This window comes from Ranitomeya imitator, chromosome 2 (genome assembly GCF_032444005.1).
Source record: "Ranitomeya imitator isolate aRanImi1 chromosome 2, aRanImi1.pri, whole genome shotgun sequence".
NCBI classification, from domain to species: Eukaryota; Metazoa; Chordata; class Amphibia; order Anura; family Dendrobatidae; genus Ranitomeya; species Ranitomeya imitator.
The window spans coordinates 75,934,979-75,953,771 of record NC_091283.1 but is presented as its reverse complement, the minus strand read 5'-3'; the positions used below and the strand labels follow the sequence as shown (position 1 = coordinate 75,953,771).

General features: G+C 46.6%; 1 protein-coding gene across 3 annotated transcripts in view; it reads left to right on the top strand.

The window, feature by feature from the left end:
- Positions 1-18,793, top strand: part of MOSPD1 (motile sperm domain containing 1) — a 75,366-nt gene that overhangs the window by 22,013 nt on the left and 34,560 nt on the right. Inside the window, exons 1-2 of one of the 3 annotated variants that reach the window (XM_069746976.1) lie at positions 10,157-10,506; positions 16,848-16,882. The exons of 1 other annotated variant lie outside the window; for it this stretch is intronic. In XM_069746976.1, the coding sequence (XP_069603077.1) occupies positions 10,490-10,506; positions 16,848-16,882 (52 nt within the window). In that variant the 5' untranslated portion in view covers positions 10,157-10,489. Of the gene's footprint in view, positions 1-10,156; positions 10,507-16,847; positions 16,883-18,793 lie in introns of those variants that run through there. One more of the 3 variants, XM_069746977.1, reaches the window with a different exon arrangement.

The following is an 18,793-nucleotide window of genomic DNA, read 5'->3' as shown; positions in this document are numbered from 1 at the left end:
TAATGTCACATGTATATAGCACAGATTTATCAGATCACATCAACAAGCTGCAACAATCTGCTCTGAAATTGACCTGCAGTGCGGATTATAAAACCGCCATATGTCAATTTATGCTTGTTTGTAAAACAGACGGCACATGGCTCAATTTGATGGAGCTATTCACACATCTGTTCTTTTAACAGATCCGTGCATCTGCTCCGTTAGCCTGCATTCACACATGGGAGTGTTACCAGCCGAGAAAAACTGTCCAATTTTTTTTCTAATGTATCACCTTAGTGACATCACAATTACATCATAGCTGCAGCCATTTTTTCTTTTCCATTTTTCACAGAAACAAGTAGAGTGCTGGACTTTTTTAATCCATTAAGTCTTAACAATGTACCAGTGAAAACGGATGGAGCTCTGAAATACAAAGTCGGTCTTCAGCGTGTCATCTGTCTTACATGAATTCCCATAGACTTTATTGGCATAAATTGCAAATCGGATGAGAATAGGACGTGTTCCGAGTCTCCCGGACTGAAGACATAGATTAATTTTTAAAACTGGTGTGTGTATTGCTCAACGAATCTCTATGGGTCAGTGTGCTCGCTAAGAAAAAACGGACAGCACTAGGACGTGTCACCTGTATGTGTGAGGTTTTTTTTTTACATCTATGGGCATGAAATAGAAAAATTTGACCTTATTATGCAAAATCGTGAAAAATGTTTCCCGGGTCTCCTACCGCCAAGGATGTAGGTAAACCACTGTAACATCCCTGCCGGCATCACTACATGGCTTCCCATCTCTCATCTTACTCACCACTCTGGGCCATGCTGTGAGTTCTGTCTTTTGCCGGCACCATGCTGTAGCCTCATGACCTTGCTTGCTGCATACTTCCTGGCTGTATGTTTAGGGCGGCGGACCCGACACTTCCTGATTCTTATAGAGACTGTGCACACTCCTAATATGTCCCCAGCCTATTGCTAAGAAGCATCAGGTACTTAAGGCATTTCCACCCACTGGGAGATGCCTGTGCAACAATCTTTCTCAGTCTGTATTCTGATACGGAGTTGCCAGGTCCTGTGCTGTTTTCCACCTCCCTGGGGGCTGCATACCCAGGCCCGTTTCCGTGCTCTTTGTGTCCTGTTTCTGTCACCCTGGGGGCTGTATACCCAGGCCTGAACCCTTTGTCCTGAACTTGTTCCCGTGTCTGTTCTTGTCTGCACTTTGTCCTATATCTGTTCCTGTTTGTATCCTTGTCTGTTGCCTTCCCTACTCAGTTGTGTGTATCCCTGTGTCCACTCTTTCTGCTCTGCTCCCATCTCGCCTCCTGCAGCTCTGCTCTGGTCCCGTCCCGCCTCCTGCGGCTCTGCTCTGGTCCCGTCCCGCCTCCTGCGGCTCTGCTCCCGTCCCGCCTTCTGCGGCTCTGCCCTGCTCTCCGTATCCTGCGGCTTTGCCCTACTCCGCACCTTGTGTGTCTTTGTTCCTCCAGTCTGAACTGGTTCCTAACAGTTCCTGTCCCTCCAGTGTGAACTGGTTCCTACCTGCTCCCTTATCCTACTCGTACCTGCCTGTGTTACTGCCCTAACCGTTACCATCCCGATTCCTCCAGTGTGTTCAGTGCCAGCCGTGCCCGCCAGAGTACCAGTCGTGCTCGTCCGTACATGCTCGCACCTGTCACTAGTGTTTTGTCCCTCAGTGGGATCAGCTGCTACATCCAGACAGTGCCCTGGTGTGGTACCTGGCAGCTACCTGCCGCTCAAACCCAGGGTCGGACTGGGGTGTCTGGGGCCCACCAGAGGAATGGACTCTAGGGGCCCACCCTACAGCTATATGCAAATATCTGTCATTATAGTGGAGCATCGGCTGTAAAACATCGGCGGCTGCTGCACATCTACTGTGTGCCCCAATAACTGGGATGTACAATTACGGTAGTTTACATTAATGGGGTTCTTGGTTAAAACAAGTTATCACTGATCCATGGGCTCCACAGGATAGGTGATCGCTTAGATCCGACCATTAGAAACTGCACCGATCGGAAGAATGGGGAAGTTTTATCCCTGACAGGACACTTATCACTATTTTAAAATGCAGCGGCAGGTGGGATGTCTGACCGCAGCTCCATTCATTCTCTTTCGGGCTTCCAGAAAAAAACAAGTGCAGCCACTGAGGGAATGAATGGATCAGTGATCTAGTCGGATATGCCACTCCAGTCTAATGGGGATAAAAAGTTCCACATTTTGCTGAATGGGTCCAAGCAGTCAGACCCCCACCAATCAATACGTTATCACTTGTCCTGTGGAGAGGTGATTACTTTTTTCCACAGGAAACCCCCTGTAAGTGTATCTCCGCCGCTGTGTACAAAGCATTAAAACTGTAATGGAAATAAAGAATCTTCTCCTAATTAATATCAGAGAGAACAAATTACCGCCATACACAACACAACCCACTATACCAAGACCAATATCATCACATACAGGAAGAAATACCACCACACCATGACCAGACCACATAGTGACCGAATAATACTACATACAAGGGACAAATACCGTCACACGATGACCAGATCACATATTACCACCACTTGGTGACCAAATAGCACATACAAGGGACAAATACCACAACACCATTTCCAGACCACATATTACCACCACATAGTGACTGAATACAATACTGATCAGTAATAAAAAAAAAAAAACTAAAACACAATACTGTCACCATAAGTGCCAGTATTCACATGAGATTTGTACTTAATATGCAGTGTCTGTGTAGAGGTAATACAGAGATCACTGGTGGTATTATACACAGGAGCTCTATATAATGTATAGGTAATACAGTGATCACTGGTGACATTGTACACAGGACCGCTGTAAATAGTATACCGTGTATAGTGTCAGTGTTTAGGTAACACTGACTCACCAGTGACGTCTCTAGGTGAAGTCTTTCATCCAGCACAGACCGCCATCATTTCTTCCAGCCAGGACTCGATTCTGCAGGAAATAACACAGTTATCTCGAGCTCCGCTTGCAGAACACATTACTTAATTTTTCACAACTTCTACATTACACCACATGAAGAAAAAAAGACGATATAGTGTCACTCTGCACAGTAACAGGACCGCCCCCCCATTTAAAACAGTATACTCAAAAAATAAAATAAATACATCACTGCAGTAATAATATCCCTTAATTAGCCCCTATGGTAATAATATTCCCCACCCTGGCCCCGTTTATCTCATTCCTGGCTCCAGCCATATGTTCTCGCATCCTGCCCTCATGAGTATCCATTCTACCCCATATGATCTCCCCATCCTGACCCATCAGTCTCCATCGTATCCATCCTGCTCCATGATCCAATCCTGCCCCATGTCTTTCATTCTGCCCCGTGTCTCCAATCATGCCCCGTATATACATTCTGCCCATGCCTCCAGTCCTGCCCCCAGTGTGTCCAGCAATCTGCCCCAGTGTGTCCAGCATATTACACCTAGTGTGTCCAGCATATTACCCCCAGTGTGTCTAGCATTGCCCCAGTATGTCCAGCATATTGCCCCAGTGTGTCCAGCTTTGCCCCCAGACAGTGTGTCCAGCAATCTGCCCCAGTATGTCCGGCAATCTGCCCCATTGTGTCCAGCAATCTGCCCCAGTGTGTCCAGCATATTACCCCCAGTGTGTCCAGCAATCTGCCCCAGTATGTCCAGCATTGCCCCCAGACAGTCTATCCAGCAATCTTCCCCAGTATGTCAAGCATATTGCCCCAGTGTGTCCAGCATTTCCCCAGTGTGTCCAGCAATCTGCCCCAGTATGTCCTGCATATTGCCCCAGTATGTCCAGCATATTGCCCCAGTATGTCCAGCATATTGCCCCAGTGTGTCCAGATTTGCCCCCAGACAGTGTGTTCAACAATCTTCCCCAGTATGTCCAGCATATTGCCCCAGTGTCCAGCAATCTGCCCCAGTATGTCCAGCATTGCCCCCAGACAGTGTGTCCAGCAATCTTCCCCAGTATGTCAAGCATATTGCCCCAGTGTGTCCAGCATTTCCCCCAGACAGTGTGTTCAACAATCTGCCCCAGTATGTCCAGCATATTGCCCCAGTGTCCAGCAATCTGCCCCAGTGTGTCCAGCATTTCCCCCAGACAGTGTGTCCAGCAATCTGCCCCAGTGTGTCCAGCAATCTGCCCCAGTACGTCCAGCACTGCCCCCAGCGTGTCCTGCAATCTGCCCCAGTGTCCAGCATTGCCCCAGTGTGTCCAGCAATCTGCCCCAGGGTCTGCAGCATTGCCCCAGTGTGTCCAGCAATCTGCCCCAGGGTCTCCAGCATTGCCCCCAGTGTGTCCAGCATTGCCCCCAGTGTGTCCAGCAATCTGCCCCAGTGTCCAGCATTGCCCCAGTGTGTCCAGCAATCTGCCCAAGGGTCTCCAGCATTGCCCCAGTGTGTCCAGCATTGCCCCCAGACAGACAGAATCAGACAAAGAAAAAAAAAAAGTAAAATCCTCACCTCTCCCATTCCCAGCGCAGGTCCGGTGCACTCAGCGTCTCTCCGGCTCTGCAACGCTCAGGAAAGAGAGGCTGAGTGCGCAGTGATGACGTCATCGCACCCTCTGCCCTGAGACGTTACAGAGTCAGAGGGCGCTGAAGACGCTGCAGCTGCCGCAGGAACCAGGAGAGGTGAGTATTAGAAGGGGGGTCCAATGCCAGCGCTGGCACCGGATGGGGGGCCCTGGTCGTGGCGGCGGTTGGCACCGCCCGAAAATTTAAAGGGCCCGTGTCTCTCTTTTTTTTTTCTTCCTCCTCCTCCTCTCTGGGTCGGGGCCCACCAGGCATTTCACCGGTATCCCGGTGGGCCAGTCCGACCCTGCTCAAACCTGACCTGCCGCACAAGCCTGACCTGCAGCACAAGCCTGACCTCACCACTAGAGGCTCCATTGAACACCAAGGTAGCTGCTTAGTCACGCCCCTCCAGGGTAGTCTGGTTTGTGGCACAGTGGGGGCGCGAGCGGTACAACCACCATGTCTTTCCGGTGGTCCTACCCAGGGGCTGACTGGCAAATTTTAGCCTGGGGGGCAAGCACACAGCAGTGGCCCATGAGTAGCGGCTCATCCTTAAAGGGGTTGTCGGATCTTATGCTACATGTCTACAGACACTATGTGTGAATCCTCATATCATGCGCTATGAAGATTCTCTGGTGCCGGCAACAGGTGGTCTTGTGACTGCAAGCATGCGATATATATATTCCCAGCCACATTTCGACTAGACTGTTTTGGGCCTTGTTCAATACAGTTGCATTAGGCCATGCAAGTCTGGTCGGCATGTGACCGCATGTATGCAAATCACAAACTTACAGCCACACACCCGTCAAATGACCACAGCACTGCCAGCAATGTGAGAAGCACAAGTCTGCAGTCCAAAGAATGACAGAGTGAATGCACCAATGGCACACACACACACACACACACGCACGCACAGCCCCACTGTATAATGACACACACACACACAGCCACACTGTATAATGACACACAGCCCCACTGTATAATGACACACACACAGCCACACTGTATAATGACACACACACACAGCCACACTGTATAATGACACACAGCCCCACTGTATAATGACACACACACACAGCTACACTGTATAATGACACACACACACAGCCACACTGTATAATGACACACAGCCCCACTGTATAATGACACACACACACAGCTACACTGTATAATGACACACAGCCCCACTGTATAATGACACACACACACAGCTACACTGTATAATGACACACAGCCCCACTGTATAATGACACACACAGCCCCACTGTATAATGACACACACATAGCCCCACTGTATGACACACACAGCCCCACTGTATAATGACACCCACAGCCCCACTGTATAATGACACCCACACAGCCCCACTGTATGACACACACAGCCCCACTGTATAATGACACCCACACACGCACAGCCCCACTGTATAATGTCACACACAGCCACACTGTATAATGACACACACATAGCCCCACTGTATGACACACACAGCCCCACTGTATAATGACACACACACACAGCTACACTGTATAATGACACACAGCCCCACTGTATAATGACACACACACACAGCTACACTGTATAATGACACACAGCCCCACTGTATAATGACACACACACAGCCACACTGTATAATGACACACACACACAGCCACACTGTATAATGACACACAGCCCCACTGTATAATGACACACACACACAGCTACACTGTATAATGACACACACACACAGCCACACTGTATAATGACACACAGCCCCACTGTATAATGACACACACACACAGCTACACTGTATAATGACACACAGCCCCACTGTATAATGACACACACACACAGCTACACTGTATAATGACACACAGCCCCACTGTATAATGACACACACAGCCCCACTGTATAATGACACACACATAGCCCCACTGTATAATGACACACACATAGCCCCACTGTATGACACACACAGCCCCACTGTATAATGACACCCACAGCCCCACTGTATAATGACACCCACACAGCCCCACTGTATGACACACACAGCCCCACTGTATAATGACACCCACACACGCACAGCCCCACTGTATAATGTCACACACAGCCACACTGTATAATGACACACACATAGCCCCACTGTATGACACACACAGCCCCACTGTATAATGACACACACACACAGCTACACTGTATAATGACACACAGCCCCACTGTATAATGACACACACACACAGCTACACTGTATAATGACACACAGCCCCACTGTATAATGACACACACACACAGCTACACTGTATAATGACACACAGCCCCACTGTATAATGACACACACACACAGCTACACTGTATAATGACACACAGCCCCACTGTATAATGACACACACACACAGCTACACTGTATAATGACACACAGCCCCACTGTATAATGACACACACAGCCCCACTGTATAATGACACACACATAGCCCCACTGTATGACACACACAGCCCCACTGTATAATGACACCCACAGCCCCACTGTATAATGACACCCACACAGCCCCACTGTATGACACACACAGCCCCACTGTATAATGACACCCACACACGCACAGCCCCACTGTATAATGTCACACACACAGCCCCACTGTATGACAGGCACATGCACAGCCTCACTGTATAATGACAGGCACACGCACAGCCCCACTGTATAATGACAGGCACACGCACAGCCCCACTGTATAATGACAGGCACACGCACAGCCCCACTGTATAATGACACACACACAGCCCCACTGTATGACACACACACGCACAGCCCCACTGTATTATGACACACACACGCACAGCCCCACTGTATAATGACACACACACGCACAGCCCCACTGTATAATGACACACACACACAACCACACTGTATAATGGCATACACACACAGCCCCACTGTATAATGGCATACACACACGCACAGCCCCACTGTATAATGACACACACGCACAACCCCACTGTATAATGACACACACACGCAGAGCCCCACTGTATAATGACACATGCACAGCCCCACTGTATGACAGGCACACGCACAGCCCCACTGTATAATGACAAACACACACCCACAGCCCCACTGTATAATGACACACACGCACAACCCCACTATATAATGACAGGCACACGCACAGCCCTACTGTATGACAAGCACAGCCCCACTCTATAATGACACACACACGCACAGCCCCACTGTATAATGACACACGCACAGCCCCACTGTATAATGACACACACACAGCCCCACTATATAATGACATACACACACACACATGTACAGCCCCACTGTATAATGACACACACACGCACAGCCCGACTGTATAATGACACACACACACACACACACACACACGCAACAGCACCACTCTATAATGACAGGCACACGCACGGCCCCACTGTATGACAGGCACACGCACGGCCCCACTGTATAATGACAGGCAAACGCACGGCCCCACTGTATAATGACACACATGCACAGCCCCACTGTATAATGACAAACACACACAGCCCCACTGTATAATGACAGGCACACGCACGGCCCCAATGTATAATGACAGGCACACGCACGGCCCCACTGTATAATGACACACACACACACAGCCCCCCTCTGTATAATGACAGGCACACGCACAGCCCCACTATATAATGACAGGCACACGCACGGCCCCACTGTATAATGACAGGCACATGCACGGCCCCACTGTATAATGACACACACACACCCATTGTATAATGACAGGCACACGCACGGCCCCACTATATAATGACAGGCACACGCACGGCCCCACTGTATAATGACACGCACACGCACGGCCCCACTGTATAATGACACACATGCAGCTCACAGATGCACGCAGCACACACACGCACGCAGCTCACACACACGCACGCAGCTCACACACACGCACGCAGCTCACACACACGCACGCACGCAGCTCACACACACGCACGCAGCTCACACACACACGCACGCAGCTCACACACACACATGCACGCAGCTCACACGCACACATGCACGCAGCTCACACACACACACACGCACGCAGCTCACACACACACGCATGCACGCAGCTCACACACACACGCACGCAGCTCACACACGCACGCACGCAGCTCACACACACACGCACGCACGCAGCTCACACACACACACACACACACACACTCTCCTCATACACACACACACACTCTCTCCTCATACACACACAGACACTCTCCTCTGTGGTGCAGGGGCGGCTGATGTCCATGTGCAGCTCTTCAGTTTCTCCTGCTCACAGCTCTGCACTGTCCCGGCACCTCCCCCATCTCTCCTTCTCTGCCGGGATAGCAGATAAGAGCAGGAGAAGCCGGAGCTCCGTGCACACACAGGCCGGTATGCCGGTATGCTGACCTTTCATCTTGGCTGCTGGCTCTCTCCCTCAGAGTGGCAGTGGCGCATAGGAGCTTGCTCATCACATACCCCTGCAGCTTGCATGTTAGGGCTGCTGGCGGGATGACACCATCGCGCACTACAGGTGCGCTATGTATTAGTCACTGCCAGTCCTCCAGCGGCCCTGTGCAGCTGCTTAGACACCGGCCCGGGGGGCATATGCATTTCTGCCACCTGGGCCAGCCCGCGCCTGGTCCTACCACAGGATTCTTACAGCGCCATAACCATTGGAGGATCTGGTGACGAGATCTTCACATTTCCATTAGCAAATGGTGCCCGCACTATCTGTATATTGTGAGGGGTTGACTCACTCCGCTGCTTCACAAGGTAGTCACAGGAACAGTTCTGGAAGCAGTCTACCTGCTGGTTTATTATAGACAGCATAAACCTTAGCAGGCTTTAGAAAAATGAACAGAGCCTTTCTGGCATAACGATAAAACAAAGATAGTCTATCAGAGTCATTGTCCTGCAGGCTTCACTGCAGGTAACACACAGCGACCTTAGCTCCTATGGGAGCCATGTGGGAGTTCCACCTCTCTCCCTAAACACCACCCAGACGGAACCACCCGGAATATATCACATGTACTGGTCACATGATCATGACCTCACTGCAGGTCCTCAAACAGCTGCAGGTCCTGCAGGGAAAAGGGGTTCGGTGAGCACGCTCCCTCTCGCACTGCGGGTGCTCGCATGAAACCGGTCCATTAAACTCTGTACATGGCCTCTCAGCACCTAGTGTGCTGGAAACACACAAACAAACTCTGGTTTCACATCACTGAATGCGGCATGCGCAGTGACACGTACCTCCCTTCCTCTACAAAGCCAGTGACTGTCACAATATACAGTATATAGGAAAAGATTTACATTGATCTTTAGTGTCCTACAACACGGCACTATCATTTATCGGTTGTCAACCAATTTTATTCGATGATAATACTTTAACATTTGAACAGCCATTTCAGGGGGATTATGGAGAAAGGAACATGGCACCATCTGCCGTCTTGTTGTTCTTTCTTCTGAGACAGGACCCTTTTGTTTTCGTGACTCAGGGCGGGCCCCATCTTGCAAGGTCTGCTCGTGAGCCTAAGATTTCACAGATGTCAGCAATGTCTGCGGCCAAGTCAGCTCAATGATTGGCTGGTCAGCCCGGAGTCAGGGTGACACTGCTGAGGCAGTGACATTGTAACCCCAGACCTGACAGACGGACCTGACAGACGGACCTGACAGACGGCCGCAGCGCCCTGTAAACATGGTCACATGACTAGCCACGTGGAGCGACACTGAGTCCGGAGGGGGAGGGCAGGGAACTGTTGTGCAAGTTATACAGGCTGGGAAAATACACCAGCAAATAGGAGGAAAAAAAAGAGAGCGCATGAGGCGAAAAACAAAGAGCGAAGGTTCAGTGAGCTCCAGACGGGACGCTGAAAACAGACCGTAATATCGGCTTCTCCTCATCCGTAATAAGTGGGAAATGTTCTGCCGTATCCGCCCGTGCGACGTACAGCTCACGGCGTTCACGTAACATGGCGGCGCCCGTAAGGTAACGTATGACACTTCCCTGTAGCTTATGTTAGCTTTTATGTGTTCGGGGTGGCATTGTTCTGGGTGATTGGGGTCTGTTTTTCTTGGGATTTCTGGTATTTTTCATGTATTCCGCAGCGATATTATTGCCATTTAACCCCTTAATGACTACCAATACGTCTTTTTACGGACCTGAGATATAAGAGAATAGCCTCCCCATACAGGCGACAGTCCAGCAGCTGTCGGCTGTACACTATGGCTGACAACTTGCTGCATCAGCCACGATCAGTGTTGGCACCGTCCATATCTGTTTAACCCATTAGATGCTGCTGTCAATAGTGACTACATATAAATGGTTAACAGAGGGTGGGGGCTTCCTCTTTAACCCCATCGGCACCTTGAGATCATGATTGCGTGGTCCTTATGGTTGCCATGGCAATTCACAGCCAAATAGCGGCCTTAGAGTCTGTCAGCTACAGTGGCCTGGTCAGAAGTTAGCGACACTTAGGTGGTAAAAATACACTTTTTCATTCCTGTCATGTCACTTTGCATTAATTCCTTAACATCACCTGAAGGGTTCATAAACTACATGACAACCATTTTCAATATGTCAGAGGGTGCTGTTTTTAAAATGGTATAACTTTTGGAGGTTTTCCAATTTCTAGGACCCCCAAAGTCACTTCAAACCTGGATAGGTCCCTAAAAAAATAAGTTTTGTAAATTTCCTTGAAAAAAAAAAAAGAAAGGAATAATTGCTGCTACATTTTTAAACCTCCTAAACCGCTAACAAAATAAAATAACATTTTACAAATGGTGCTGATGTAAAGCAGACATGAGGGAAATGTTATTTATTAATGTTCTGCTATGGTATGACTATCTGGAGTAAAGGGATAATCATTCAAAGTTTAAAAATAGCTCATTTTTCACATTTTTGTCAAATTTCTAATATATGTTTTATAAATAAGCACAAATAATATCGACCTAAATTTACCATTAACATAAAGTACAACATGTCACGAAAAAATCATTGGAATCTGTTGAAGCATTCCAAAGTTATTACCACAAAGGGACACTGGTCAGATTTTAAAAATGTGGCCCGGTCATTATGGGGTACCCCAGAAACCGGACAGATCCTATTTTAGGTCAGAGGGACCCACCAGAATTTACATGAATATACTAAGGGTTTAAGGACACAAGTCATCATAGTATGGTGCTATTAAAGGGGTTTTCATCTATCTATAGGCTAGGTCAGGGTGGGCCATTAATTTTACAGGGGGGCCACGTGAGAGACAGTGAATGTTGTGGAGAGCCGAACCAATAGGCTGAAGTTAATTCTGCTCAATATTAATATATTATTATTTTAGCTTCATTTATTAAAAGGTATATTGAGCAGAATCAAGTATGCCGACACCCCTATATACAGTATGAGCCCTCACACAACCCCCTATATACAGTATGAGCCCACACACAGCCCCCACATACACACTATGAACCCCCACACTGCACCTATATAAACTAGAAGTGCCCACACAACCCCCTATACACAGTATGAGCCCACACACAGCCCCTATATACAGTGTAAGCCCACACACAGCCCCCTATATATAGTATGGGCCACCACAAACAGGCCACTATATAGTGTATGAACCCACACACTGCACCTATATACACCAGAAGCACCCGCATAACCTCATATACAGTATGAGCCCTCACACAGCCCCCATATACAGTATGAACCCCACAAAGCCATTTTTATACAGTATGAGCCCCCATGTATCCCTTCCAAATACAGATTATATATATATATATATATATATATACACATACATACATACATACATACATATACTGTATATATACATACACATACCTCGCTCCCGTTCCCTCGGCGCCTGCTTCAGTTTTTGCGGTGTGCATTGATGCTCCAGAGCTGACACAATGTAGTGATGTAATTAAGTCTGCAGTCTGAGACACACGCTGAATGATGGTAGAAGGAGCCAGCAGGTCCCTTGTCCACCATTATATATACCACGATTTGCTGCGGCCCATGAGCCGGTATTGTCAGCCCTCTGGCTGTCTCGGTCTGTGGGCCGGACTGGAACAGCTAGAGGGCCAGGTGTGGACTAGGTTACAACTAAGGCTACTTTCACACTAGCGTCGGTACGGGGCCCGACGTACCGACGCATACTGTGCAAGCGCCGCACAACGGGGGCAGCGGATGCATTTTTCCAGCGCATCCGCTGCCCCATTGTGAGTTGCGGGGAGGAGGGGGCGGAGTTCCGGCCGCGCATGTGCGGTCGGAAATGGCGGACACAACGCAGCAAAAACGTTACATGTAACTTTTTTGCTGCCGACGGTCCGCCACAACACGACGCAACCGTCAATGCGTCGCTAATGTTAGTCTATGGGGAAAAAACGCATCCTGCAGACAACTTTGCAGGATGCATTTTTTCCCCTAAATGATGCATTGCGACGTATTCAAAACGACGCTAGTGTGAAAGTAGCCTTACTGATTGTGGGCAGTCTTACTGCTGGGATATACACCGGTCGGCATAATGGGGAATTTTTATCTCTGACGGGGATCTTGTACTCCCGTTACAAAATAGAATGGCAGGTCGGACACTCAGCCAGTACTCGCTCATAGACCCATAGGGAATGAATGGCGCGGTGGTCACACATGCCCACTACTTCTCCATTATAACTGGGATGAAAGATCCCTGATCTGCTGATTGGTGCATGTCCCAGTAGTCGGACCCCCAGCGATCAGCGAATGATAATTTTTTTTTCCACCGGACAACCCCGATAGTGGCCACACATAAAAATAACTGACAGTTGCATAATCACTTAGCAGATAGCGCCCTCTTTAACGCCCCATGAAGTTATAGGGACATTTAGGGTACTGTCACACATAACGATATCGTTAACGATATCGTTGCTTTTTGTGACGTAGCAACGATATCGTTAACTAAATCGTTATGTGTGACAGCGACCAACGATCAGGCCCCTGCTGGGAGATCGTTGGTCGCTGGGGAAAGTCCAGAACTTTATTTTGTCGCTGGATCTCCCGCTGACATCGCTGAATCGGCGTGTGTGACGCCGATTCAGCGATGTCGTCACTGGTAACCAGGGTAAACATCGGGTTACTAAGCGCAGGGCCGCGCTTAGTAACCCGATGTTTACCCTGGTTACCGTTGTAAATGTAAAAAAACAAACACTACATACTTACATTCCCGGTGTTTGGTCATGTCCCCCGCCGTCAGCTTCCCGCACTGACTGGTGAGCGCCGGCCAGCTGTAAAGCAGAGCACAGCGGTGACGTCACCACTGTACTTTACGGCCGGCGCTCAGTCAGTGCTGGAAGCTGAAGGCGAGGGACCTGACCAGACACCGGGAATGTAAGTACGGTATGTAGTGTTTGTTTTTTTACATTTACAACGGTAACCAGGGTAAACATCGGGTTACTAAGCGCGGCCCTGCGCTTAGTAACCCGATGTTTACCCTGGTTACCCGGGGACTTCAGGATCGTTGGTCGCTGGAGAGCTGTCTGTGTGACAGCTCTCCAGCGACCAAACAGCGACGCTGCAGCGATCGGTGTCGCTTAGTGTGACGGTACCTTAAGACTAAAGGGGTTCTTCAGGAAAAATAAATATATGTGAAATAACGGAACACTGCAGTAGACGTATCCTGATTTCCAAATACAAAGAGAACTATAGAGGGAGGCTTCATTTGCAACCAACTGGTTTCTGACCAGATAATGACATAAATAACAAAGATAACAAAGATAAAGGTCTACTGCCTGGTGGTCTCTGTTCTTGAGTAGGAATTGGTCAGTCTTTTATTCTCTATCTCTTCTATCGGCCCTGTGACCTTATTATCAGCCCGGCACTTGAAGCAACATCGGGCCACGACCTCCTCTACATCTCTGAATGGAGAATGCAGGTTTCCAACATAAATAAGAGCCCATTTAGACAAGCCGTACTTGGTCATAAAATAACCTCCAATCGACCACATGGAAGCCGTTTAATAGGCTGTTTAAACCGGTTGACCATACTTTCATGCATACAGAAAGATCATTAATATGATTAAAATGATTATTCTTTGCACACAGAACACTTATTGTATCGACAGCACAATGTGCTGGCCAGAGTAAATATTTTGAGGCCAGCTTCAAAATAATTTCACCTGCAGAACAAGCGTTTTATTAGTTTACAAGCCGATCATCATAAAATGAGCATTCCTAGGAAAGCTTGTTCTGAGTTATTTTCATATCTAAGTGTCCCCTATATATTCATAAACCTCTAAAATACCAGGGTAAAAGTGTTCAGCTTCTTCCTGACATGCATTTTCACGATAAACTATACCATAATGCACAGATCTCACCGGTTGTCTCATGAGTCATGACCAACTTTCATTTCGTTAGTCTTTCAACCATTATAAAGTGCATGACGGAGCGAGGAGTCTGCGTGATACTGTTGAATGAAGAGATGAGATTTTAGCGAAAAATGGTATTCAAGACGGCTTACAAAGTAATAGTCCTGCGTACAAATATGTTGGTTTTTTTAGGACACATTTAGGCTATGTGCACACGTAGAATGGTCCTCTGCGGATTTTTACGCAGCGGATTTGATAAATCCGCAGGGCAAAAACACTGTTTTTCCTGCGGATTTACCGCGGTTTTTGTGCAGATTCCACTGCGGTTTTACACCTGCGGTTTTCTATTATTGAACAGGTGTAAAACCGCTGCAGAATCAACACAAAGAATTGACATGCTGCGGAATGTAAACCGCTGCGTTTCCGCGCGTTTTTTTCCGCAGCATGGGCACAGCGTTCTCAGTTTCCCATAGGTTTACATTGTACTGTAAACTCATGGGAAACTGCTGCGGACCCGCAGCTGCGGATACACAGCAATTTCCGCAACGTGTGCACATAGCCTAAGAACTGTACATGTTCAGAATTAATTTGAGTATCTGGGGTAGTGCAATCGAGAGAACTAGTGCAGCAGGAGAAAAATCTATAAGATGGGAGTGGGAGGTTAAAATTATTAGATCTTAGATCTTTAGCAGAATGTAAAGCATCGGTAGAATGGTAGACTGAGGTGTAACTTGGAGAAGAGTGGTGGAGAACTTTGCAGAATTGTATTGTCCAGTGGATGGAGAACCAGTGCAGTGACTGGAACAGAGTGAAGGTATTGATGTAGGAGCTGGACAGAAAGACAACATTTTCTGCAGCCATAAAGGGATGTATTCCGATAATATTTTTGAGGTACAGGCGACATAAGCGTGCAAGTGATTTATTTTAAGGAATAAAGGAAAGATCTGGGTTGAACTTAAAAGGGGTATTCGCTTCTCGTACAATTATGCCATATCCCACTAATGGGTCTTATATCTGTCTTGGGAACAGAGCTCTGACGCAAACTCTGCTTTCAGTAAAGAGATGGTGAGATTTCCCATTTATTTACAAGGAGTGTATGATAGGACTCCATTCTTCAGATAGATGTTAGGTCCCTTCCATGGTTTCTCTAGTCTTTAGTTTCAGAATAGTCAAATATTGTTATGGAAGCAGCGGCAGGGCTGACATGTTGCGGCTACTAGTTGCATAGGTGATCTAAGGGCTCATCTCCACTTGTGTGAGAAAAAAACGGTCCGATTTACGGACCGAAAAAACTGATGTAACGTGTGCGATTGTCATGCGAGTGTCATGCGAGTGTAATGCGATTTTTAATCGCATCATCCGTTTTTACATCCATATGACATCCGTATGCAATCCGTTTTTTTTCTCTGCAAATATTTTTATACAGTCATTTACAGGACTATTTACAGTGTTCTGTGCCACAGAATGGTAAGGTATCCGTAAAAAACGGATGGAATACGGATGGTCCATATTCCATGCGTTTTTTTCCTCGCACCCATTGACTTGCATTGGCGAGTCTCGTCCGAGAATCTCAGCAATACGCAGCATGCTGCGATTTTTTTCTCAGCCGACACAGATTTTTCTCAGTCCGATTTCGGCTGGGGAAAAAAAAAAAAAAAAAAAAAAAAAAAAAAAAAAAATCGCAAATGGAGTGTCACCTATTGATTAACATTGGTCCGAGTGCAATCCGATTTTTTATCGGATTGCACTCGTCCGTTTTCCTCACAAGTGGAGATGAGCCCTAAAAGTAATGGCTAATTAAAGGATTACAGAATCCAAATTCCTCCACATGGATTGTGTAGGACGCCTAGCTACAGAAGAGATGCCATGTCTAGTTTTGGCTTGCATCAGAGATTTCAGTTCTTCCTCAGACACAACATGACTCGCCATAATACTGGAAATGTAATAGTATACTACCGGTAATTACCATACATTTTATTCTATTTTACAGCCTGAATCATGGAAAGGAACACGGTGTTATCCAAGGTAGGAACCTTTCCATCTCTTTCCTTTATTACATCTTTACTGCTTTAACCCCTTAGTGACCGCCAATACGCCTTTTAACTGACCTGAGATATAAGAGAATAGCCTCCCCATACAGGTGACAATCCAGTAGCTGTCGGCTGTACACTATAGCTGACAACTTGCTGCATTAGCCATGATCAGTGTTTGCACTGTCCAAATCTATTTAACCCCTTAGATGCTGCTGTCAATAGTGACTACATCATTATAAACGGTTAACAGAGTGTGGGGGCTTCCTCTTTATCCCAATTGGTGGTCTCAGATCATAATTGTGTGGTCCTGATGTTTGCCATGGCAATTCATGACCAAATAGCGGCCTTAGAGTCTGTCGTCTGTAGTAATCTGCTCAGAAGTTAGAGACATTTAGATGATAAAAATACACATTTTCATTTTTCTCATGCCACTTTGCATTAATTCCTGAAAATCACCCGAAGGGTTAACAAACGACCTGACTGCAGTTTTCAATATATCAGGGGGTGCTGTTTTTAAAATGGTATCAATTGTGGGGATTTCCCTATATATAGGACCCCCAAATTCACTTCAAACATGGATAGGTCCCTAAAAAAATACATTTTGTAAATTTCCTTGAAAAAAATTTAAACTGTTGCTACATTTTTAATCCTCCTAAAATGCTAACAAAATAAAATAACATTTTGCAAATGGTGCTGTTGTAAAGCCGACATGTGGGAAATGTTATTTATTAATGTTTTGCTGTGGTATGACTATCGGGATTAAAGAGATAATCATTCAAAGTTTGCAAATTACTAATTTTTTAACATTTTTTTCAAATTTCTGATATTTTTTATAAACATAAAGCATATCAACCTAAATTTACCATTATCATAAAGTATAATGTGTCACGAAAAAACAATCTCAAAATCAATGGGATTTGTTGAAGCATTCCAGAGTTATTACCACATAAAGTGACACTGGTCAGATTTCAAAAATTTGGCTCGGTCACTAAGGGGTTAAGACCACATTCAGACATCCGTTTTTCACATACATGTTCTGTGGGTGATTTTCCTTGGTAAATCACGTACCATGATAATATCTGGTACTATTAACACAAGACTACACAAAAAACTCTGGAAAAACTGCCTGCGGTCAAAAACATAGAAAAAGCACTCAGCGTTACCATAAAAACATGCCATCATTTCCTAAAGTGTCTTCCTCTGGAAAAACTCACGGCGTGAAGTTTATTGAGTGTGACATGAGATGGAAGTGTGCACAGCAATATCGCTTTGACATTGCTGTGCACTCTATTCAATTAATGGGCATTTTGCGGTGCTTTTTTGGTTGAATCCTCTTGAAAACGACACCTTGTGCACACATACAAGAAGTGTTTTTTTCTTGAAACATTTTCTTTGTCTTTTTGTCGTCTTTTTAGCTGTTTTGCCTGAAGCGGAAAAGGGAGTTAAAAAAGACTGAACATATGCACAACAAGTCATTGTGACATTGCAATGCATAGTTTCATTTTTTCTTTATGCATCTGTAGAGTTCTTTTTCATGCGGATTTCTGGCAGAAATTACGTTTCAGTTTCAGTGTGTAGACTGATGGTATGACTGAGGACAAATGGAGGAATAGCCGTCACTTTTTTTTTTTTTTTTTTTTTTAAAGCCTTCTGGCATATCTGAAGAATCACTCTTGAAAGCTTACTTGTGTCTTTTAAGCCAGAGAAGACTCTTGATCAAAGCCTAATTAAGAGCTAATGCATGCTGAATAGGCAGAGTAAGTGCTCAGAAGTGTTTATTCCTGAATACCAAGCTCTCATCTACAGAACAGATAGGAGACATTTTTCATGTTTTTTCACACTGACCCAAAATTGGATCACAACAACAAAATTGGTATAGAGGAAAGAATCAGATCATTTTCTT